The following is a 20,461-nucleotide window of genomic DNA, read 5'->3' as shown; positions in this document are numbered from 1 at the left end:
CCACCTGCCAGTGGGAAAAGACAACCCAAGGATGGTGAGGACACTTTAATCTTATTCAGAGACAATGTCAGGAATGTCCAGATCTGCTTGATTTCCCTTTTATTATTGCACTTTGTACTGATTGTATATTATTGTTTGCTGGGCTACTTCAGAGGGCAGTTCAGAGTCAACCACGTAGTGTGGACTGGAGTCACATGTAGACCAGACTAGGCAGCTGGAACAGGTTCCCTTCCCTGAAGGGCAATATTTTGTTTTTTATTTTTCTCTGCTCCTCGTCACTCTCCTGTGTCCCTACAGGAAACAGAGGGTGTGTAACAGTCACGTGATAAAAAGGACTTGCATCTGATCCCCCACACAGGGGAATAGCAGACTGGCACTCACTGTGGAACAGTCTCTAACCGAGAAGCCAGCCCCTTCAGCAAAGGAGGAGAGGTTATGGAGGGTTAAAGGTCATAAATACGTTGTGCAAGGACAGAACTACAGATTCATCAATCGTTAAAAGTAGCTGGGCAGCTCAACAAGGACATTTTTCTATAAAATCGAACAATTTCACTGGGGCCATTTGTTTGAGGAATACAATTGACAAGCAGAGAAGTGATATTGAACTTGTCCAGAACATTGTTTGGACAACACTTGAAGAGCTGTGCAGTTAGAACAAATATTGAAAAAGGACGGAAAGGAACTTGAGAAGATGCCAAAAAAATTGAGATGGATGATATTGAGTATTGAGAAACTGTAACCATCAGGAAAGACTGAACAGTCTAGCACTGTTTTCCCTAGAAAATAGAACACTGAGGGGGGATATCATTTAAATCTTTAAATGATGAACTATAAAATTAAGAATTTGGAGGTAAATAGAGAGATGTTGTTCCAACTTGTTTGGGGGAGTCCAAAACTGGGGACAGGAAATGTAAGATGGTAAATAATCAATCCAATGAGGAATTCAGGAGAAACTTCTTTCCAAAGGGAATCTGAATGTTAAACTTACTCATAGAGAATGAGACAAATTGTTTCATGGGAAGCGAGGCTAGTAGATGAGGAAGAAAGGAATAGGAGGATCTGCTGATAGTGTGAGATAAAATAGGTTGGGAGAAAGCTCATGTGGAGCGTAAGCACCTGTAGAAAGCAGATGGGCCGAACTGTCTGTCTCTGTGCTGATGGAGTGAGATAAAAAGCTGCATATTTTGCCAACAGTTTGTGTTTTACTCCGTTATTACATTGCCACTGATGGACTAAGCAGCAGCCTGGAACAAAGATGGCACTGTTCAAATCATGACAGCTGTGTTTTAGGCAGCATTCTTTATTTTCCAATTGAAGCAGTTTGGCTAGATCGTCTGTCACTGACGGGAAGGGAGCCAGTTTTCCGGGTTGTGACCACAGACTCGGGCCCTGGGAGTGAATTTAGTCTGAGCAGGGAGTTAGGGATTTTGTGGACGTGAAAGACTGTTCAGCACAAGAGATTTATATTGATTCATTGTCTGAAGCAGTGGCAATGTAATAACAGAGTGAAACGCAAACTGTGTTGGGGTGGTACGGTAGCACAGGTTAAAACTTGGGAGTTTTAAGAGACATTTTCACAATTCAATTCAGGCCTTGAGTCACTGTCTTTGGGGTGTTTGCCGTTCTCCCCATGCCTGCATGTGTTTTAATAATCTTTATTATCACCAATAGGCTTACATTAACACTGCAATGACGTTACTGTGAAAAGCCCCTAGTCGACACATTCCACTGCCTGTTTGGGTACACAGAGGGAGAATTCAGAATGTCCAAATTACCTAACAGCACGTCTTTCGGGACTTGTGGGAGGAAACCGGAGCACCCGGAGGAAACCCACGCACACACGGGGAGAACGTGCAGACCTCCGCACAGACAGTGAACCAAGCCGGGAATCGAACCTGAGACCCTGGAGCTCTGAAGCAATTGTGCTAACCACCATGCTACCCTTATCAACCAAAGATGGCACTGTTCAAATCATGACAGCTGTGTTTTAGGCAGCATTCTTTATTTTCCAATTGAAGCAGTTTGGCTAGATCGTCTGTCACTGACGGGAAGGGAGCCAGTTTTCCGGGTTGTGACCACACTCACATCACTCCCACCTGAGATCCAGCTATATCGTTACCCAAGATAAACTGTATTCCTGGACAACATCATTTCGCTATTACTCCTACTACCACTTAATCACTCTTCACTGGACTTTCCAATCTCATCTTACATAACAGAATACTCGTCTCACCCGAATTCCACATATCACCACTTTGTCTGGCAATAGTCCTCCCAAATTGCATAACTCCTCATCTCTTACCATCAAAGATTAACAAGCCCCAGTATGTCTTAAAATTTTGACTTCTTTATCTATTCCACCTGGTACACAAGTAAACTGTATGCACACAAGTAAATTCTTTAAAGAGATCTGGCACCTGCTTATCAATCGCCCCTTGATCAGGCTGTACATTATTTTGCACCTCCATCGCTTCAATTGGGCTTTCCTTTACCATTTTTTTAAAAATAAATTTAGTGTACCCAATCATTTTTCCAATTAAGGGGCAATTTAGAGTGGCCAATCCACCTAGCTTGCACGTTTTTGGGTTGTGGGGGCGAAACCCACGCAGACACGGGGAGAATGTGCAAACTCCACACGGACAGTGACCCAGAGCCGGGATCGAACCTGGGACCTCAGCACCGTGAGGCGGTTGTGCTAACCACTAGGCCACCGTGCTGCCCTTCCTTTACCATTTTAACAAACCCATTGGCTTATCCTATTTTACCACATCAGCCTTCCCAGTGCTTTTCTTAAACCCCCAATACTGTGACTTTGCATGACCTACTTTATTTCAGTAAAAACATCTGAATCTTATAATTTCTCTTCCACCCTCCTGGATTTCTTTTTTAATCTGAGGTACACTATCCTTATTATCTCCCATCAGATCTCCTTTATCTTTACCACTTGAGTATTTCTCTTTTCCCCAGTTTCTATCCCTCACAGGCTGAAACTGATATTAGAAACCAAACTTTGATTTCTGAACTAATTCATAATCATCTGCCATTTCTACTGCTAATCTCAGTTTTAACCCTCTGCTCTTCCACATGAGTTCTCACTCCATCAGGAACTGAACTTTTAGAAACCTCCAAAATTATAATTTCTCTGTGTGCTTCATACGTTTGGTCTATTTTCAAAGCCCATATTCACCTATCAAAATTACTCTGTTTAATCCTTTCAAACTCTATGTATGTTTGATCAGGTTCTTTCTTTAATTTTCTAAACCTTTGTCGGCTTCAGGCACTAGTTCATATGCACTTAAGATGGGTTTTTAACCTCCTCATTCATCCCAGATACCTCCTCTGATAGTTATGCAGTTCACTACCTCTGCCTACCAACTTTGTTCGAATCAGTCCTGTGGCCATTTCATTTGTTTAGCCACCTTCTCACATGAAATGAAAAGGGTTTCTACATCCTTCTCATCAAACCTTAGTAATGCTTGGACATATTTAAATCGATCCCCACCAAGCCTTAGACTATGAAGCTCTTGCATTTTCTCACATCCTCAGAATGTACTCATTTTACCTCCGCAAATTTTACCTGACTTTCACTTTTCATGGCCAGTTTCCGTAGTTCAAAGTCTCTCTCTCTTTTTCCCCTTTCCTTTTAATTCAAGCAGTTTCATTTCTTGGGCTTTTTGTTCCTCCTTTTCTCTGGCTTTTTGTTCTGCTGGGCTATTCTTTCCTTTTCTTGAGCCCTGATCTGTAATTCAAGCAGCTTTAATTCTTTTTCATGTTCAAACTGTTTAATCTGTAATTCAATTCTTGCCAGTTCCAATGATTTTGACACTGTCTCAGGCAATTTTAAATGCTCAGCTAACGCCGCAATTACCTCTTCTTTCTGTACTTCGTCAGGCAATGTTAACTGCAATGTTTTTGCCAATTCTAAAAGCCTCGTTTTAGTCACCATTTGTAAGGTTCCGCGCATGACCTTCTCCACCCCCATAAATGTCTGAGCCATTGAAAGAGCCATTGTCCACAACACACTTCCTATTTAAACTGGAATACAACACCTGAAAAGCAAACACAAATATGCTCACCCCTCATTATTTATAAGTTCACTAACCAACCCAATCACGAAGGATAGACTTTTATCAGACGAGCACCCAATTTGTTAAGGGCCAGAGCTTACAAACTCCAAAGTGTATTATGAAATTCACCTGACCTATAACCTTTATGTCGAATTTAGCTAGGATGAGCACGAAAGCCTTCCCTTCAGGAGTGATTCATCAGACTTCCGAGGCGCTTTAATCAAAACAAGGTTTATTCTAAGAATGTGGTAAACATATATATATAAATTATGTAAACACAGCAAGATTTTTTTATCAATTACAAACATAAAGACAACACAACAGCTACTGTATTCTATGTATATAACACTTAATGTATACCCCCTTAGCTGTTCCAATTCAATAACATAATCCAATAAATCAAAACCCTTTCAAGGGCGTGGCCCACCACACTGTATTCTCACTTGACTGGGACTGGTCCCTTCCCTGAAATTCTGATCCAGTTCCAACCAGCAGATTCAAACTCCTTCCGGAAAGCAACTCTATCTTTAAAGTTACCACGGCAGTTTTGCCACACCAAATGTGCTTTTTCGCTGGAACAGCTTTTAAAATGAAAACAGAGAAAAACAGGGACAGACTTCTTTCTCCTTCTGCAGTCCAAAGCAACCGACCAAAACATGAAACAAAAAAAACCCCCTCTCACCTGACAGCCAACGCCCAGCTCCACCCACAAATGACGTCACTGAAGCCATGTTACAAGTCACATGATGAGACCAAACCTTTCTCAAAGGGACACTCGCATGACAATTGGTAGAAGGATGGAGTTTAAAAGCAGGGAAGTTATGTTGCAGCTATATAGGGTGCTGGTGAGGCCACACCTGGAGTACTGTGTACAGTTTTGGTCTCCTTACTTGAGAAAGGATGTTCTGGCACTGGAGTGGGTGCAGAGGACGTTCACTAGGTTGAATTTGGAGTTGACAGGATTAACTTATTGTAGAAGCCAGGTATTTTAAATACACTTAATATAGGTAAAAAGCTGCTTAAAGCATAAATATTAATTCCCAGTTTTAAAATGAAAGAAACTATATAATTTCCAAACTCAGTCATGCCGCTCGAGATTAGGTTGAATCATATCCCATGAAAAATATACAAGCAGGCAACAATTGGAAGTACTGTTACATAGTGAAGATGGACAGCTTGCTATCAAATCAAATGTGTTTGAGTCTAACCCAAACCAATTAGGATTATATTGGGGTATGATCGGATCGCTTAAGACAGATATCAGAAGTCTGATAAGATCATTACATTTTTCCAAGGACAAGGGTTGAATCCATGGCAATGAGGAATAAGAATGAAGGATTGCACGGTTCTCACGCCGCTCGAGATTAGGTTGAATCATATCCCATGAAAAATATACAAGCAGGCAACAATTGGAAGTAATGTTACATAGTGAAGATGAACAGCTTGCTATCAAATCAAATGTGTTTGAGTCTAACCCAAACCAATTAGGATTATATTGGGGTGTGATCGGATCGCTTAAGACAGATATGAAATAGTATATCCATGGACGATTTGGCCACCATTTAGAGAGAAAGAAAAAGAGAGAGCGAGACAGACAGAGAGAGACAGAGAGAGACAAAAGTAAAGGAAGATAGTTAGAAAAGAGTTCTGTATTCATATTTCATTTTCAGACTTTGACTTCAGACTTTGACTTTTAAAGTTGTGTTCGGGTGATTGTCTCAGAAGATAATTGCTGTGATTCTTTGAAGAAAATCGAATTGTCTACAAACTACCTTTTAAATGATTTTCAAGTTGTAACCAATGAACTCCAAATAGAACAATTCTTATTTGCACCTGACAAGTTTTTTTAACTTGAATTTCTACTGAGTTTCAGCAATGTACAAGAACAACCGGTAACCCTGAATTGAATAAACTTCATAATACTAAGGCCACTTATGAGGAGAGACTAAGTAGACTGGGACTATACTCATTGGAATTTAGAAGAATGAATGGAATCTTATAGAAACATATAAAATTATGATGGGAATAGATAGGATAGAAGCAGGGAGGTTGTTTCCATTGGCGGGTGAAACTAGAACTAGGGTGCATAGCCTCAAAATAAGGGGTCGTGATTTCGGACTGACCGGAGGAGGAACTTCTTCACCCAAAGGGTCGTGAATCTGTGGTATTCCCTGTTGAAGCAGTTGAGGCTACCCCGTTAAAAGGTTTTAATGCAAAGATTGATAGATTTTTGAACAGTAAAGTAATAAAAGGTTACAGTGAGCGGAGCTGTGTCCACAAAAAGATCTGCCATGATCTTAGTGAATGGCAGAGCAGGCTCAAAAGGCCAGATGGCCTACTCCTGCTCTTAGTTCTTATGTTCTTGGTCATCAAGTCCTGGGGTGGGACTCGAACCCAGAGCTTCTGGCTCAGAATTAGGGAAGCTACTCACTGCACCACAAGATCACCTCCATCAGTGCTTCGCAGGATGGACCTACCATTAATGACTTTATAATACCCCAGAGACCACATACGTGGGTTGCCTCTCACTTTCCCGTCTCATTTTAAAAGTAGTAAATGTCACACTGTCAAACTATTACAAACTAAAATGAATATATTTATTAAGATGAAACACTGCCAGAAACAAATGGAACTAAATAAACATTCCAGGGTATTTACAACACAGAATCAGGATGATGGTGTATGTCCACGGTGATATCATGACACATGTGCAGAGGGTACCGGCAGGTTGGGCGCAGCGGTGCGACATCACTGGATTTCTGCAAAATCGCAGACCTGTGCAGCTGGGTATCAATCACCATTTCATGAGAAAGCTCATGTGGAGCATAAGTAGAGTAGAACCCGGTCACTATCCATGTGGCGTTTGCATGTTCTCGCTGTTTTTGAGTGGGTCTCACCTCCACAACCCAAAAAGATGTGCAGGGTAGGTGAATTGATCATGCTAAATTCCCCCATAATTGGACAAAAGAATTGGTATTCTACGTTTTTTTTAATTTAGAAGTTGCAAAGTAGAAAAGATATGGGCCAAATGATCTGTTTATGTGCTTTAAAAACGAGAATAAAATTTAAAAATGATAGCAATGGAGAGGGAGAGGAACATACGGCAGGGCAAGGTTTATAACTGAGGGAAGGGTAATTACGATGCGATTAGGCAAGAATTGGAGAGCATAAGATGGAAACAGGAACTGTCAGGGATAGGCACAATTGAGATGTGGAGCTTGTTCAAGGAGCAAATACTTTGTGTCCTTGATATGTATGTCCCTGTCAGGCAGGGAGGAAATAGTCGAGTGAGGGAACCTGGTTTACAAAAGAGGTTGAATGTCTTGTCAAGTGGAAGAATGGGGCTTATGTAAGGATGAGAAAACAAGGTTCAGTTAGGGCACTTGAGGGATACAAGATAGCTAGGAAGAAGCTCAAGAAAGAGCTTAGGAGAGCTAGGAAGGGGCATGAGAAGTCCTTGGCGGGTAGGATCAAGGAAAACCCCAAGGCTTTTTACACTTATGTGAGGAATAAAAGAATGACCAAGGTGAAGTTAGGGCCGGTCAAGGACAGTAGTGGGAACGTGTGCATGGAGTCTGAAGATATAGGAGAGCTCCTAAATGATTACTTTTCTTCAATGTTCACAAAGGAGAGGGGCCATGCTGTTGAGGAGGATAGTGTGATACAGGCTGGTAGGCTGGAGGACATAGATATTCGAAAGGAAGATGTGTTAGAAATTCTGAGAAGCCTGAGGATAGATATGTCCCCTGGTCCTGGGGGGTTATATCCTAGGATTCTTTGGGAGGCGAGGGATGAGATTGCAGAGCCTTTGGCTTTGATCTTTATGTCCTCACTGTCTACAGGAATAGTGCCAGAAGACTGGAGAGAGGCGAATGTTGTCCCTTGTTCAAGAAAGGGAATAGATATAACCCTGGGAATATAGGCTGGTTAGTCTCACTTCAGTCACAGGTAAATTATTGGAAAGGGTCCTGAGGGATAGGATTTATAATCATTTGGAAAGATATAGCTACATCCAGGATAGTCAGCACGGATTTATGAGGGGTAGTCTTGCCTCACAAGTTTATTGTATTCTTTGAGGTGGTAACTAAGTACATAGATGAAGGTAGACCAGTTGATGTCGTATACACGGATTTTAGTAAGGCGTTTGATAAAGGTGCCCCATGGTCAGCTCATGCAGAAAGTAAGGAGGCATAGCATAGAGGGAAATTTGCCGATTGGATCAGTAACTGGCTATCACATAGAAGACAGAGAGTGGTGGTAGATGGTAAATTTTCATCCTGGAGCCTAGTCACCAGCGGTGCACCACAGGGATCAGTGCTGGGTCCTCTGCTCTTTGTGATTTTCATCAATGACTTGGATGATGGACTTGAAGGTTTGGTTAGTAAATTTGCTGATGACACAAAGATTGGTGGAGTAATGGATAATGTGGAAGGCTGTTGTAGGCTGTAAAGAGACATTGATAGGATGCAGAATTGGGCTGAAAAGTGGCAGATGGAGTTTAACTCTGATAAGTGTGAGGTGATTCATTTTGGTAGACAAATTTGAATGCGGATTACAGGGTTAACGGCCGGGTTCTGAGAATGGAGGAGCAGAGAGATCTCGAGTTCATGTCCATAGATCTCTGAAAGTTGCCACCCAAGTGGATAGAGCCGCGAAGAAAGCCTATAGCATGTTAGCATTTATTAACATGGGGATTGAGTTTAAGAGCCGTGAGGTTATGCTGCAACTGTGCTGTGCTGTACTGTTCTATGTTCTATGTAACTGTACAAGACCTTGGTGAGACCATATTTGGAATATTGGTACAGTTCTGGTCACCTCATTAAAGGAAGGATGTGGAAGCATTGGAAGGGGTGTAAAGGAGATTTACCAGGATGCTGCCTGGATTGAAGGGTAGGTCTTATGAGAAACAGTTGAGGGAGCAACTGGAGCGAAGGAGGATGAGGTGACTTAATTGAGGTGTATAAGATGATGAGAGGGATAGATAGAGTGGACGTTCAGCGATTTTTTCCTCGGGTGGATGTAGCTGTTGGAAAGGGGCATAACTATAACGTTCATGGTGGAAGATATAGGAGGGATGTCTACTATGTCTATAGTAGGTTCTTTACTCAGAGAGTGGTTGGGGCGTGGAACGCACTCCCAGCTATGGTAGTGGAGTCGGACACTTTAGGAACTTTCGTGGTTATTGGATAGGCCTATGGAGTGCACTAGAATGATTGGGAGTAGGTTGATTTGATCTTAGTTTCAGACTAGTTCGGCACAACATCGTGAGCTGAAGGGCCTGGACTGTGCTGTACAGTTCTATGCATGTTCTTTATTCACCAGTTGACGGCCCCTGTCCCTACCCTGTCACATCCGCCCACGCGCACACACACACACACAGCTTCCCTGCCGAGATCAAATGTCCCTAATTTCCTCAGAAATCATCACTTTGGCATCAACCTCTGGGTCATTGTCACTTTCCAAGCAAGAGCAGAGCTCCCACAACGATGTCTGGGGAGCTTATGCTCTACAAAAGGGCATCTTATCCATCCAAACAATCCTCAAAGTTCTGACTTGCTCCTACTGGGACTATTCTGCATACATTTAGTTTCAGACACCTCCCACCCAAAACCACATTGGTGGAGGCAGCTGTTGATTTCTATGGAGTTGCCTATGTGAAATGGGAAAATTCCGATTCGGCCCACACCTGATCCCACAGAAATGGGAACTGCTGTAGTGGGTGCCAGGAATCACGGATTAGGGCTTCTTCCGCCATGCTCTTCATGATGGTGAGGCTCTATCATAGCAAAAACCCAGAGAGAAAAATATCCCTCAGGAAGGGGAGATAAAGGAGGCAGTGTTGGAGGGTGGAATCCTAATACGTTCTGTGTCCTCCCTGTCCCCATGACGTGACCTCGCCAGTACCAAAGGCATGTCCAGCAGCAGATGTCTCTGCACTGGGCTGCTGCTGTCCAGATGGTGCAGTTGCTACAATCTGAGAAAGAATTGGCCTCATTACATTCAAAGTCTCATTGCTTCTTTGCAGAAGATGACAAAGAGCCACTTTCTGCTGCTGAAAAATTTCATTGTTTCTTTGTAGATGCTGGTTTTGAATTTCATCTTGCTGTCTTAGAATCTCATTCTGCTGTCTCAGAACTTCATTCTGCTGCTGAAAAATCTCAATGTTTCTTTGCAAATGCCGCTGAATAATCTCAGTGTTTCTTTGTAGATAGTGCTGAAGAATCTCATTGCTTCTTTGCAGATTCTGGCTAACATCCATCTTAAATTCAGTCAAAGTTTCCTGAAGTAATATAGAAGTGGCCTGATAACTCTCTGTACTTTCAACATGTTCCTGATGTAAGTGCTCAAGAGATTTCAGATCATCTTCATTTTCTTCACCAGCATCATGGGCCTGATGTTGTCCGTGTGTTCGTGGAGGCGGCGGAGCTTCTGCTCCCAAAGCCGCAGATTCGTCACCTGCAGAAGGTTCCGAGTGCTCTCCCTCCACCACAGCAGCCAGAGCATCACAGGCCTCCTCCTTCACACAGGACACAATATTTAACTTGAACTCATCAACACTAGCCTCCAAATCAGATATCTTATGCTCCTGACACTCCTCTCCCTCCTCCACTGCAGCTGCCATGCCACATTGCTGTGAGGAATTCACCTCCGTCCCTTCCTCATCAGCCCTTTCAGGAATCTCGGACGTTGCTGCCAACTCTCCTCCATCACCATCTGATGTGCCCATGGACACCTGTGTATCTGTCAGAGGAAGAAAATCACAATTATTATCTTTTGTCACATAAATTAACTCTCCTACAGATGGCTTAAACACTCAGCTGCTGACATCACCTTCACTCATCCTCATTTCGGATCCGCCATTGGTTATCGTGGGGTTGGAGAGGCTAAAAAGCTTTCTCGTGAACTCCTCCTGTTCCGTCAGCTCCTTGACGTACAGAATCTTCTCTCCAGTCACTGAGTGCTCCTGGGTGTTATGGGCCAGCTTTGCCTAAAGGAAGAACTGAAAATTTTGAATAAATCATGGCCCAGACTTTGCTGTGCTCTCTTGTGACACATTTTCCGAGTGCTGGAGACAGTTTTCAGCCTGCACCCAGGGGGACATCTGAATTCAAATAAATCTTATAACAATATCAGAACCATCTCCAAGGCAAACGACAGAAATTACTAAAATGCCGCAGTGCGACTGTGGTGTCTGTCGGTCTGATGACCGTGAGAATGATTTGCCCCACAGCTTGGACATGAAGCGCTTCTCACCAGTGTGTGCAGAGGGCTGATTAGTCCGAGAATTATTTGTTACATACCAGACATGTGAATGGTTTGTCTCCTGTGTGAATGTGTTACCTTGCACAGAGGGAAAATGACTCAGGGAATGATTTGTTACAGACCAGATATGTGAATATGTCGGTGTACACAAGAAACCAGTGATTCCAAAAATAATTTTCCACATACCTTGCATGGGAAGGGTTTCTCCCCTGTGTGAATCATCTGGTGAGATAGAAGGCTGTCTTTTCGTTTGAAAGTCATCTCACAAAGATCACACCTGAAGGGCTTCTCCTCTGTGCGAACGCGTTGGTGTCGGTGGAGATTCGATAACTGCGAGAATGATTTCTCACACGTTTGGCATGTGAAGGGTTTCTCCCCCGTGTGAAGACGTTTATGTTGACTGAGGGTTGATGACAGTGTGAATGATTTGTCACACACCTCACATGTGAATGGTTTCTCCCCTGTATGAAGACGTTGGTGTTTACGGAGATACGATGAGTCTGAGAATGATTTGTCACACATTTTGCATGTGAAGCGTTTCTCCCCTGTGTGAAGACGTTTGTGTTCACTCAGCCTTGATGACCATGTGAATGACTTATCACACACCTCACACGTGAAGGGTTTCTCCCCAGTGTGAATACGCTGGTGTTTACGCAGGTAAAATGACTCCGAGAAAGATTTGCCACACATTTTGCATGTGAAGGGTTTCTCCCCTGTGTGAAGGTGCTGGTGTTTGCGGAGCGTTGATAAAACGGAGAATGATCTGTCACACACCTTACATGTAAATGGTTTCTCACCTGTGTGAATGCGTTGGTGCTGACGGAGGGTCGATAATCGTGAGAAGGACTTGTCACAAACATCACACCTGAATGGTTTCTCTCCCGTGTGAATTAACTGGTGCATTAAGAGCTTCGTAGAATCTACAAAACCTTTATCGCATATATTACATCTGAATGGTTTCTCTCCTGTGTGAATCATCCGGTGCCTCAGGAGCCTGGTAGAATTGACAAAACCTTTATCACAAACATCACACCTGAATCGTTTCCCTTCCATGTGGCTGCTCTTGTGGTATCGGTAGTTGTAACAAATGCAGCTTAGAAGATTATATGAATTCTGCAGACCCCGACAAACACCTCAAACTTGAACAGTCTCCACGTGTAGGAAGGAGCCAGTAGTTCACGAGGTTCGATGGAACGATTGAAGCTCTCACCACACTTGGAGTCCACTCACAATTCTTCCCAGCATCACCCTGACCGATCACCCATAGCCAAACCTTCGGAAAGGTTGCTTTTGATGGAAGGTTCGACACCACTGACCAGTTTCAGATATGATGATATGTCAAAGCTCCTCTGTCCCAACTGATTTTCAGATAAAAGCAATTTATTGCGGATGCTGGAATCGGAAACTAAGAGAGAAAAATGCTGTAAAATCTCAGCAGGTCTGGCAGCATCTGTAAGGAGAGAAAAGAGCTAACATTCCGAGACCAGATGACTCTTTGTCAAAGCTGATTTTCAGATGATGGTTTCACTGCCCAAGAGTTTCTATTGATCAATGCTGTGAAGAGACTGGATGTCTTCCCACAGTTGTACAGTTATCCTTTGGGTGATGGTCAGGATCTATCTGTGGTGTCTATAATCTCTGTATTCTCCAGTGATGTACTGTGCAATCCTTCTGTAAAACAGGAAAAGAAAACATGATTTCCCCCAACTCACTCTCCTCCTTTGCTGAAGGGGCAGATTCCTCAGTTGGGGACTATTCTACAGCGAGTGCCAGTCTGCCATTCCCCTGTGTGGGACATCAGATGCTAATCCTATCTTTTTCTCACTTAACTGTCACACACACTCAATGTTACCAGCAGGGACGCTGGATAATGATCAGGAGCTGACAATGTGGCTACTTTCTTTCCTCCATCCCGACCCCATTTCCCAGTCACCATGAGGACAATGGAAAAGACAGTCCAGTAGAGTGTCCATCAATTCACCATGAGCTCAAATTGTGCTGGCAAAGACCAGTTTTACTCTTTTCGAGTATATGTTTAAAATAAAAACTCTGTGAAAAATGTTAATTCAATGGAGATTTTGAAATTTCTCCCCTTGCTTTCCAAAATTATTTGAAGAAAACACACTGGGCAGTAAGTGTTGGAAGCTAAGGAAAAATATTTCTTAAATGTAGCTGATTGAAGGGTTCTGGTTTATCCTCGGAAATTAGATACTGTACTCTGTACTCACTCAGGCTGCACATCCCAAATTCAGCTCTCGCACACAGCACTGGGCTAAACTATCAAATCCAGGCCCAGGCTTCTGGGAAAGGCCGAGGCCTTCAGGTAAAATCTTTAAAGAAGACATTACAAGACGTTTCAATAAATGTATCTCTTCCCAGATAATTACACCTCACCTTCTCATATTCAGAAATGACCCATCAACAAAACTCAGCCTGTAAATCAGAAGGGAAATGCTTCCAATAAACACACTCAATATCCAACACACAGCCAATCAAACAGCTCAGCACAAAGCACCGAGTAAACAGGTCTGTGAGCTGGATCTTCTGACACAGCATAAGGGGCATTTCCACAGCTGATTGCCCACAGGATAGTCAGACTGCCTGAACATTAGTGTGGATATTGTGCAATGTAATGATTGTAAATTCTGCTCCTTCACTCACCATCTCCTGACTTGGTTTTGAGTCCCTACAGGAAGTGAAGCAGCTGTGGTAGAGGAAGAGGAGAGAATGGGCAGAGTGGGTGGGCTCTCTGATTGACGTCTCTCACAGACAATCCAAATATTTCTGCAGTAACAGGAGTTTCCTGAAGTTTGGGAAACTGAGCAGTGAAAGAAAGGGACTTTGAGCAGCAGATCAGGTGGGGATTTAAACTTGTCATTGTCCCATATGAATAATTGTCTCATCTGTTATTTGAGCCGCTGTCTTAGTTCACCTGGTAAATGTTTTAAATAGGAAAATGCTTAGGAAATCAGAAGCACAAACGGACTTAGGAGTCCTCGTTCAAGATTCTCTTAAGGTTAACGTGCAGGTTCAGTCGGCAGTTAGAAAGGCAAATGCAATGTTAACATTCATGTCGATAGCACTTCAGGTGGCGTCTATGAAGGAGTAAGTCGCACACTTGGTGGCTCCCGCTCAGGTCAGACCTTTGGACCTTTTCCCCCGATTTTTTTTTACCGGACTTGATTTGGAAAATCGATGATAGAGGCAATTGTGTACTGGATTCCCACATCGGTGCATGGAGAGGCAGACTAGAAGTGCTCACAAAGGAAGAAACAGACGAACAGAGAAGGCTTGGGCTGAAGCTGCAGTGGGAGAAAGCATGGTGGAGGATCGGAGCTCTGGCTTGTCGACACCGGTCAATGGAGCATCTGATGCAAGTTATCCAGGAGGGCCAAACAGAAGCAGGACTGCTTGGACCCGAGTAAAGAGTCAATTCCACGGCTGGAGCTTAGATTGGATGCCCAAGATTGGGCGATCCAGAAAGTAGACATAGACATAGAACATAGAACAGTACAGCACAGAACAGGCCCTTCAGCCCTCGATGTTGTGCCGAGCAATGATCACCCTACTCAAACCCACGTATCCACCCTATACCCGTAACCCAACAACCCCCCCTTAACCTTACATTTTTTAGGACACTACGGGCAATTTAGCATGGCCAATCCACCTAACCCGCACATCTTTGGACTGGGGGAGGAAACCGGAGAACCCGGAGGAAACCCACGCACACACGGGGAGGACGTGCAGACTCAGCACAGACAGTGACCCAGCCGGGAATCGAACCTGGGACCCTGGAGCTGTGAAGCATTTATGCTAACCACCATGCTACCGTGCTGCCCCTAGTAGAGAAGGCTGACCAGGAGGAACATTAAACTGCGGTGGAGATGGAAGTGGGGCTGCTGAGAGACCAGGAGAAAAGGCTCCTGGAGAAGGTGGAGGACCTAGAGAATAGGTCCCACCAGCAGAATTTGAGAATCGCCAGGCTCCCGGAGGGGTCCAAAGGAGCGGACGCTGGGTCATACATAGGGGCATGTTTGAGAAGTTGCTGGGGGAGGGGACATTCTCCCGACCCTTGGAGGTGAACAGGGCTCACAGAGCGCTCACGAGGAAGCTGCGAATGGGAGACTCCCCGAGGGCAATGGTGGTGAGATTTCACAGGTATTTGGACAAGGAGCGTATATTCCAGTGGACCAAGCAGACATGGAGCTGTAAATGGGAAAACAGTATCCTGCGGATCTATCAGGATCTGAGTGCGGAGGTAGCCAGAAGAGCGGGTTTCAACCAGTTAAGATCGACCCTTTTTAAGAAAAAGGTGAAGTTCGGACTGCTGTATCACGTATGAGGAGCAACATTTTTATTTTGAGTCGCCTGAGGAAACACTGGACTTTGCAAAAAGGAAAGGACTGGTGGAGGACTGAGAACTTTAAACTTTGCTGCAACATTCATCTTTTAAAAAGTTTCCCGTTTTTCATTCTGTGGACGTTATTTGTAATGCCTTCTGTATTGATTTGGGGCCAGTTGCAGAGCTGTGTGAGTTAAAGTTCACATTTGCACTGTTGGGGGATGGAGGTATTAGTAAATATGTATGCGCCAAATTTGGACGATGTGGAGTTTATAAAGAGGATGGTGGGGAAGATACCGGATCTGGATTCGCATAAGTTGGTCATGGGAGGGGACTTCAACACAGTTATTGACCCTGGTTTAGACCGGTCAAGCTCAAAAACAGGCAGGGTGCCAGCAATGGCAAAGGAACAAAAAGGGTTCATGGAGCAGATGGGGGGGGTGGACCAATGGAGTTTTGGGCAGCCGAGAGTGAAGGAGTTCTCCTTCTACTCTCTCATGCATAAAGTGTACTCCCGGATTGATTTTTTCACTTTGAGCAGGGCTCCACTGACGGGGTGGTGGACACGGGGTACTCGGTGATCACAATCTCAGACCATGCCCTGCACTGAGTTGACCTGCAGTTTAGTAAAGATAGTAACCAGTGCCCGCACTGGAGGTTAGACGTGGGACTTTTAACTGATGAAGAGGTGTGCGGGCAGCTGAGAAAATGTATTCAGAACTATCTGGAAGTCAACGACACGGGGGAAGTTTCGGCAGCGGTGGTCTGGAAGGCGGTGGTTAGAAGGGAGCTGATCTCGATATGTGCCCACAGGGAGAAGGCAGCCAGGGCAGAGACGGACTGACTGGCAAAGGATATATTATAGGTCGACAGGAGGTATGCGGAGACCCCAGAGGCAGGTCTTTTAAGGGAACGGCGGAGGCTACAGGCGGAGTTCGGCTTCTTAACCACAGGGAGGGTGGCAGAGCCGCTGAGAAAGGCAAGGGGGGCGATTTATGAGCATGGAGAGAAGGCAAGCAGAATGCTTGCACAACAGCTTAGAAAGAGGGAGGCAGCCAGGGAGATATGGAAAGTAAAGAATGGGTACGGGAGCCTGGTTGGAGACTCAGCAGGGGTGAATAAGGTATTCAAGGAGTTTTATAGTAGGCTGTACGAGTCGGAACCCCCAGCTGGGCCGGAGGGAATGAGGCCCTTCCGAGGGGGGCTGAATTTCCCGAAGGTGGACAGGGAGCTGGTAGAAGGGCTGGGGGCCCCGATCGGGTTGGAAGAGATAGCGGAGGGTCTGAAGGCCATGCAGTCGGGTAAAGCCCTGGGGCCGGACGGGTACCCAGTGGAGGTCTATAAAAAGGTCACTGGGGCAGCAGGGTAGCATGGTAGTTAGCATAAATGCTTCACAGCTCCAGGGTCCCAGGTTCGATTCCCGGCTGGGTCACTGTCTGTGCGGAGTCTGCACGTCCTCCCCCTGTGTGCGTGGGTTTCCTCCGGGTGCTCCGGTTTCCTCCCACAGTCCAAAGATGTGCGGGTTAGGTGGATTGGCCATGCTAAATTGCCCATAGTGTCCTAAAAAATAAGGTTAAGGGGGGGTTGTTGGGTTACGGGTATAGGGTGGATACGTGGGTTTGAGTAGGGTGATCATGGCTCGGCACAACATTGAGGGCCGAAGGGCCTGTTCTGTGCTGTACTGTTCTATGTTCTATGTTCTATATTGGGGCCGCTGTTGATGAGGACATTCAGCGAGCAAGGGAGAGTGGGGTGCTTCCCCCGATGATGTCACAGGCACAATTTCACTGATCATGAAGCAGGACAAGGTCTCTGAGCTGTGTGGGTCCTACAGGCTGATATCCCTATTGAATGTGGACGCCAAACTGCTGGCCAATATTCTGTCCTCTAGGATTGAGGACTGTGTGCCAGATGTTATTGGGAAGGACCAGACAGGGTTTGTTAAGGGAAGGCAGTTGGTGGCCAATGTAAGAAGGTCGTTTTTTTTTTTAAATTATTTTTATTGAAATTTTTACAAAATACAAAATATAAACATCTTAACTCTATTAACATACAACCGCGGTAACACCCCATAAACAGTACCCCCCCCCCCCCCCCCCCCAGCTTCGAGAGCAACTTCAAACAAAAGGAAAGAACAAAAACAAAGAAAAAGAAAGAAGAGAAAAACACAAGAGAAAAAAAAAAGAGAGCGATAACCCCCCCCGGATTGCTGCTGCTGCCGGCCTATTTCCCTACCATTCCGCCAGGAAGTCCAGAAAAGGCTGCTACCGCCTGAAAAACCCTTGTACTGATCCCCTCAGGGCAAATTTCACCCTCTCCAATTTAATGAACCCCGCCATATCAGAGATCCAGGCCTCCACGCTTGGGGGCCTCGCATCCTTCCATTGGAGCAAGATCCTCCGCCGGGCTACTAGGGACGCAAAGGCCAGAACACCGGCCTCTATCGCCTCCTGCACTCCCTGCTCCACTGCAACCCCAAAAATTGCGAGTCCCCAGCCTGGCTTGACCCTGGATCCCACCACTCTCGACACCGTCTTTGCTACCCCCTTCCAAAACTCCCCCAACGTTGGGCACGCCCAAAACATATGGGCGTGGTTCGCTGGGCTCCCCGAGCACCTAGCACACCTGTCCTCTCCCCCGAAAAACCTGCTCATCCTCGCCCTAGTCATGTGGGCCCTATGCAGCACCTTGAACTGTATGAGGCTAAGCCTCGCACAGGAAGAGGAGGAATTCACTCTCTCCAGGGCATCCGCCCACGTCCCCTCCTCGAACTCCTCCCCCAGCTCCTCTTCCCATTACCCCTTCAGTTCCTCCATCGAGGCCTCGTCTACCTCCTGCATCACCCGGTATATGTCCGAGATCCTCCCTCCTCCGACCCACACCCCCAAGAGCACCCTCTCCCGCACCCCTCGTGGGGGCAGCAAGGGGAACCCCTCCACCTGCTGCCTGGCAAACGCCCTCACCTGCGTGTACCTAAACATGTTCCTCGGGGGGAGCCCAAACTTCCCCTCTAACTCCCCCAAGCTTGCGAACCTCCCCTCCACAAACAGGTCCCTCAACCTCCTAACCCCTGCCCTGTTCCAGCCCAGAAATCCGCCATCAATGCTCCCTGGGACGAACCGATGGTTCCCCCGTATCGGGGCCTCCATCGAGCCCCCCCATTTCTCCCCTGTGCCGTCTCCATTGCCCCCAAATTTTGAGGGTAGCCGCCACCACCGGGCTCGTGGTATACCTCGTTGGAGGGAGCGGCAGTGGCGCCGTTACTAGCGCTTCCAGGCCCGTGCCCGCACAAGACGCCGCCTCCATCCTCTTCCACGCTGCCCCCTCCTCGTCCATTACCCACTTACGCACCATCGCTGCGTTGGCCGCCCAGTAGTACCCACAGAGGTTGGGCAACGCCAGCCCCCCCATCCCTGCCTCGTTCCAGGAACACTCTTCGAACCCTCGGAGTCCCATGCGCCCACACAAATCCCGTGATACTGCTGTTGACCCTCCTGAAAAAGGCCTTCGGGATAAGGATGGGGAGGCACTGGAACAGGAACAAAAACCTCGGGAGCACCGTCATCTTGACGGACTGCACCCTCCCCGCCAGTGACAGCGGTAACATATCCCATCTCTTAAACTCCTCCTCCATCTGCTCCACCAATCTTGTGAGGTTGAGCCTGTGCAGGGCCCCCCAGCTCCCTTTCACCTGGACCCCTAGGTACCTGAAACTCTTCCCTGCCTGCTTCAATGGGAGCCTACCAATCCCCTCCTCTTGATCCCCCGGATGCACCACAAACACCTCACTCTTGCCCAGGTTCAGCTTGTACCCCGAGAAGCCCCCGAATTCCCTAAGAATCCTCATCAACTCCGGCATCCCCCCCACCGGGTCCGCCACATACAGCAACAGGTCGTCCGCGTACAGCGACACGATGCTCCTCCCCTCCCCCCCCCCCCCCCCCCCCCCCCCGCACCAGGCCCTTCCAGTTCCCTGACTCCCTCAGTGCCATGGCCAGGGGCTCAATCGCCAATGCGAAGAGCAAGGGGGACAGGGGGCACCCCTGTCTCGTCCCCCGATGCAGCCGAAAGTACTCCGACCTCCCCCTATTCGTGGCTACACTTGCCATCGGGGCCTCGTAGAGCAGCCTCACCCACCGGATAAACCCCTCCCCAAACCCAAACCTCTCCAACACCTCCCACAAGTACTTCCACTCAACCCTATCGAAGGCCTTCTCCGCGTCTAACGTCACCACTATCTCCGCCTCCCCTTCCACAGCCGGCAACATAATGACATTGAGAAGCCTTCGCACGTTGGTGTTCAGCTGCCTTCCCTTCACAAACCCCATCTGGTCCTCATGTATGACCCCAGGCACACAATCCTCTATTCTAGTGGCCAGGATCTTTGCCAGCAGCTTAGCATCGGCGTTCAGCAGCGAAATCGGCCTATATGATCCACACTGCAGAGGGTCCTTGTCCCGCTTCAGGATCAAGGAAATCAGCGCCCGTGACATAGTTGGGGGCATAGGGAGGGGCCCCCCCCTCCCTTGCCTCGTTAAAGGTCCGAACCAACAGGGGGCCCAACAGGTCCAAATACTTTTTATAGAATTCAGCCGGGAACCCGTCCAGCCCCGGCGCCTTCCCCGACTGCATGCTCCCTATCCCTTTGACCACCTCCTCCAGCTTGATCGGCGCCCCTAGTCCCTCCACCTGCTCCTCTTCCACTCTCGGGAATCGTAACTTGTCCAGGAAGCGCCCCATTTCACCCTCCTCCACAGGGGGTTCAGACCGGTACAGTTCCCCATAGAAG

General features: G+C 46.5%; 1 protein-coding gene across 2 annotated transcripts in view; it reads right to left on the bottom strand.

The window, feature by feature from the left end:
- LOC119976636 (zinc finger protein 271-like) overlaps positions 1 to 14,142 on the bottom strand; it is a 31,785-nt gene extending 17,643 nt beyond the window's left edge. Inside the window, exons 1-2 of one of the 2 annotated variants that reach the window (XM_038817274.1) lie at positions 13,992 to 14,142; positions 11,517 to 13,001 (exon numbers count right to left, since the gene is read on the bottom strand). In XM_038817274.1, the coding sequence (XP_038673202.1) occupies positions 11,517 to 12,383 (867 nt within the window). In that variant the 5' untranslated portion in view covers positions 12,384 to 13,001; positions 13,992 to 14,142. Of the gene's footprint in view, positions 1 to 11,516; positions 13,002 to 13,724; positions 13,887 to 13,991 lie in introns of those variants that run through there. The other variant, XM_038817275.1, reaches the window with a different exon arrangement.
- Positions 14,143 to 20,461: the final 6,319 nt, after the last annotated feature.

The sequence above is a fragment of the Scyliorhinus canicula genome, chromosome 13 (genome assembly GCF_902713615.1).
Source record: "Scyliorhinus canicula chromosome 13, sScyCan1.1, whole genome shotgun sequence".
NCBI classification, from domain to species: domain Eukaryota; kingdom Metazoa; phylum Chordata; class Chondrichthyes; order Carcharhiniformes; family Scyliorhinidae; genus Scyliorhinus; species Scyliorhinus canicula.
This window is presented reverse-complemented; position numbering and strand designations above follow the sequence as displayed.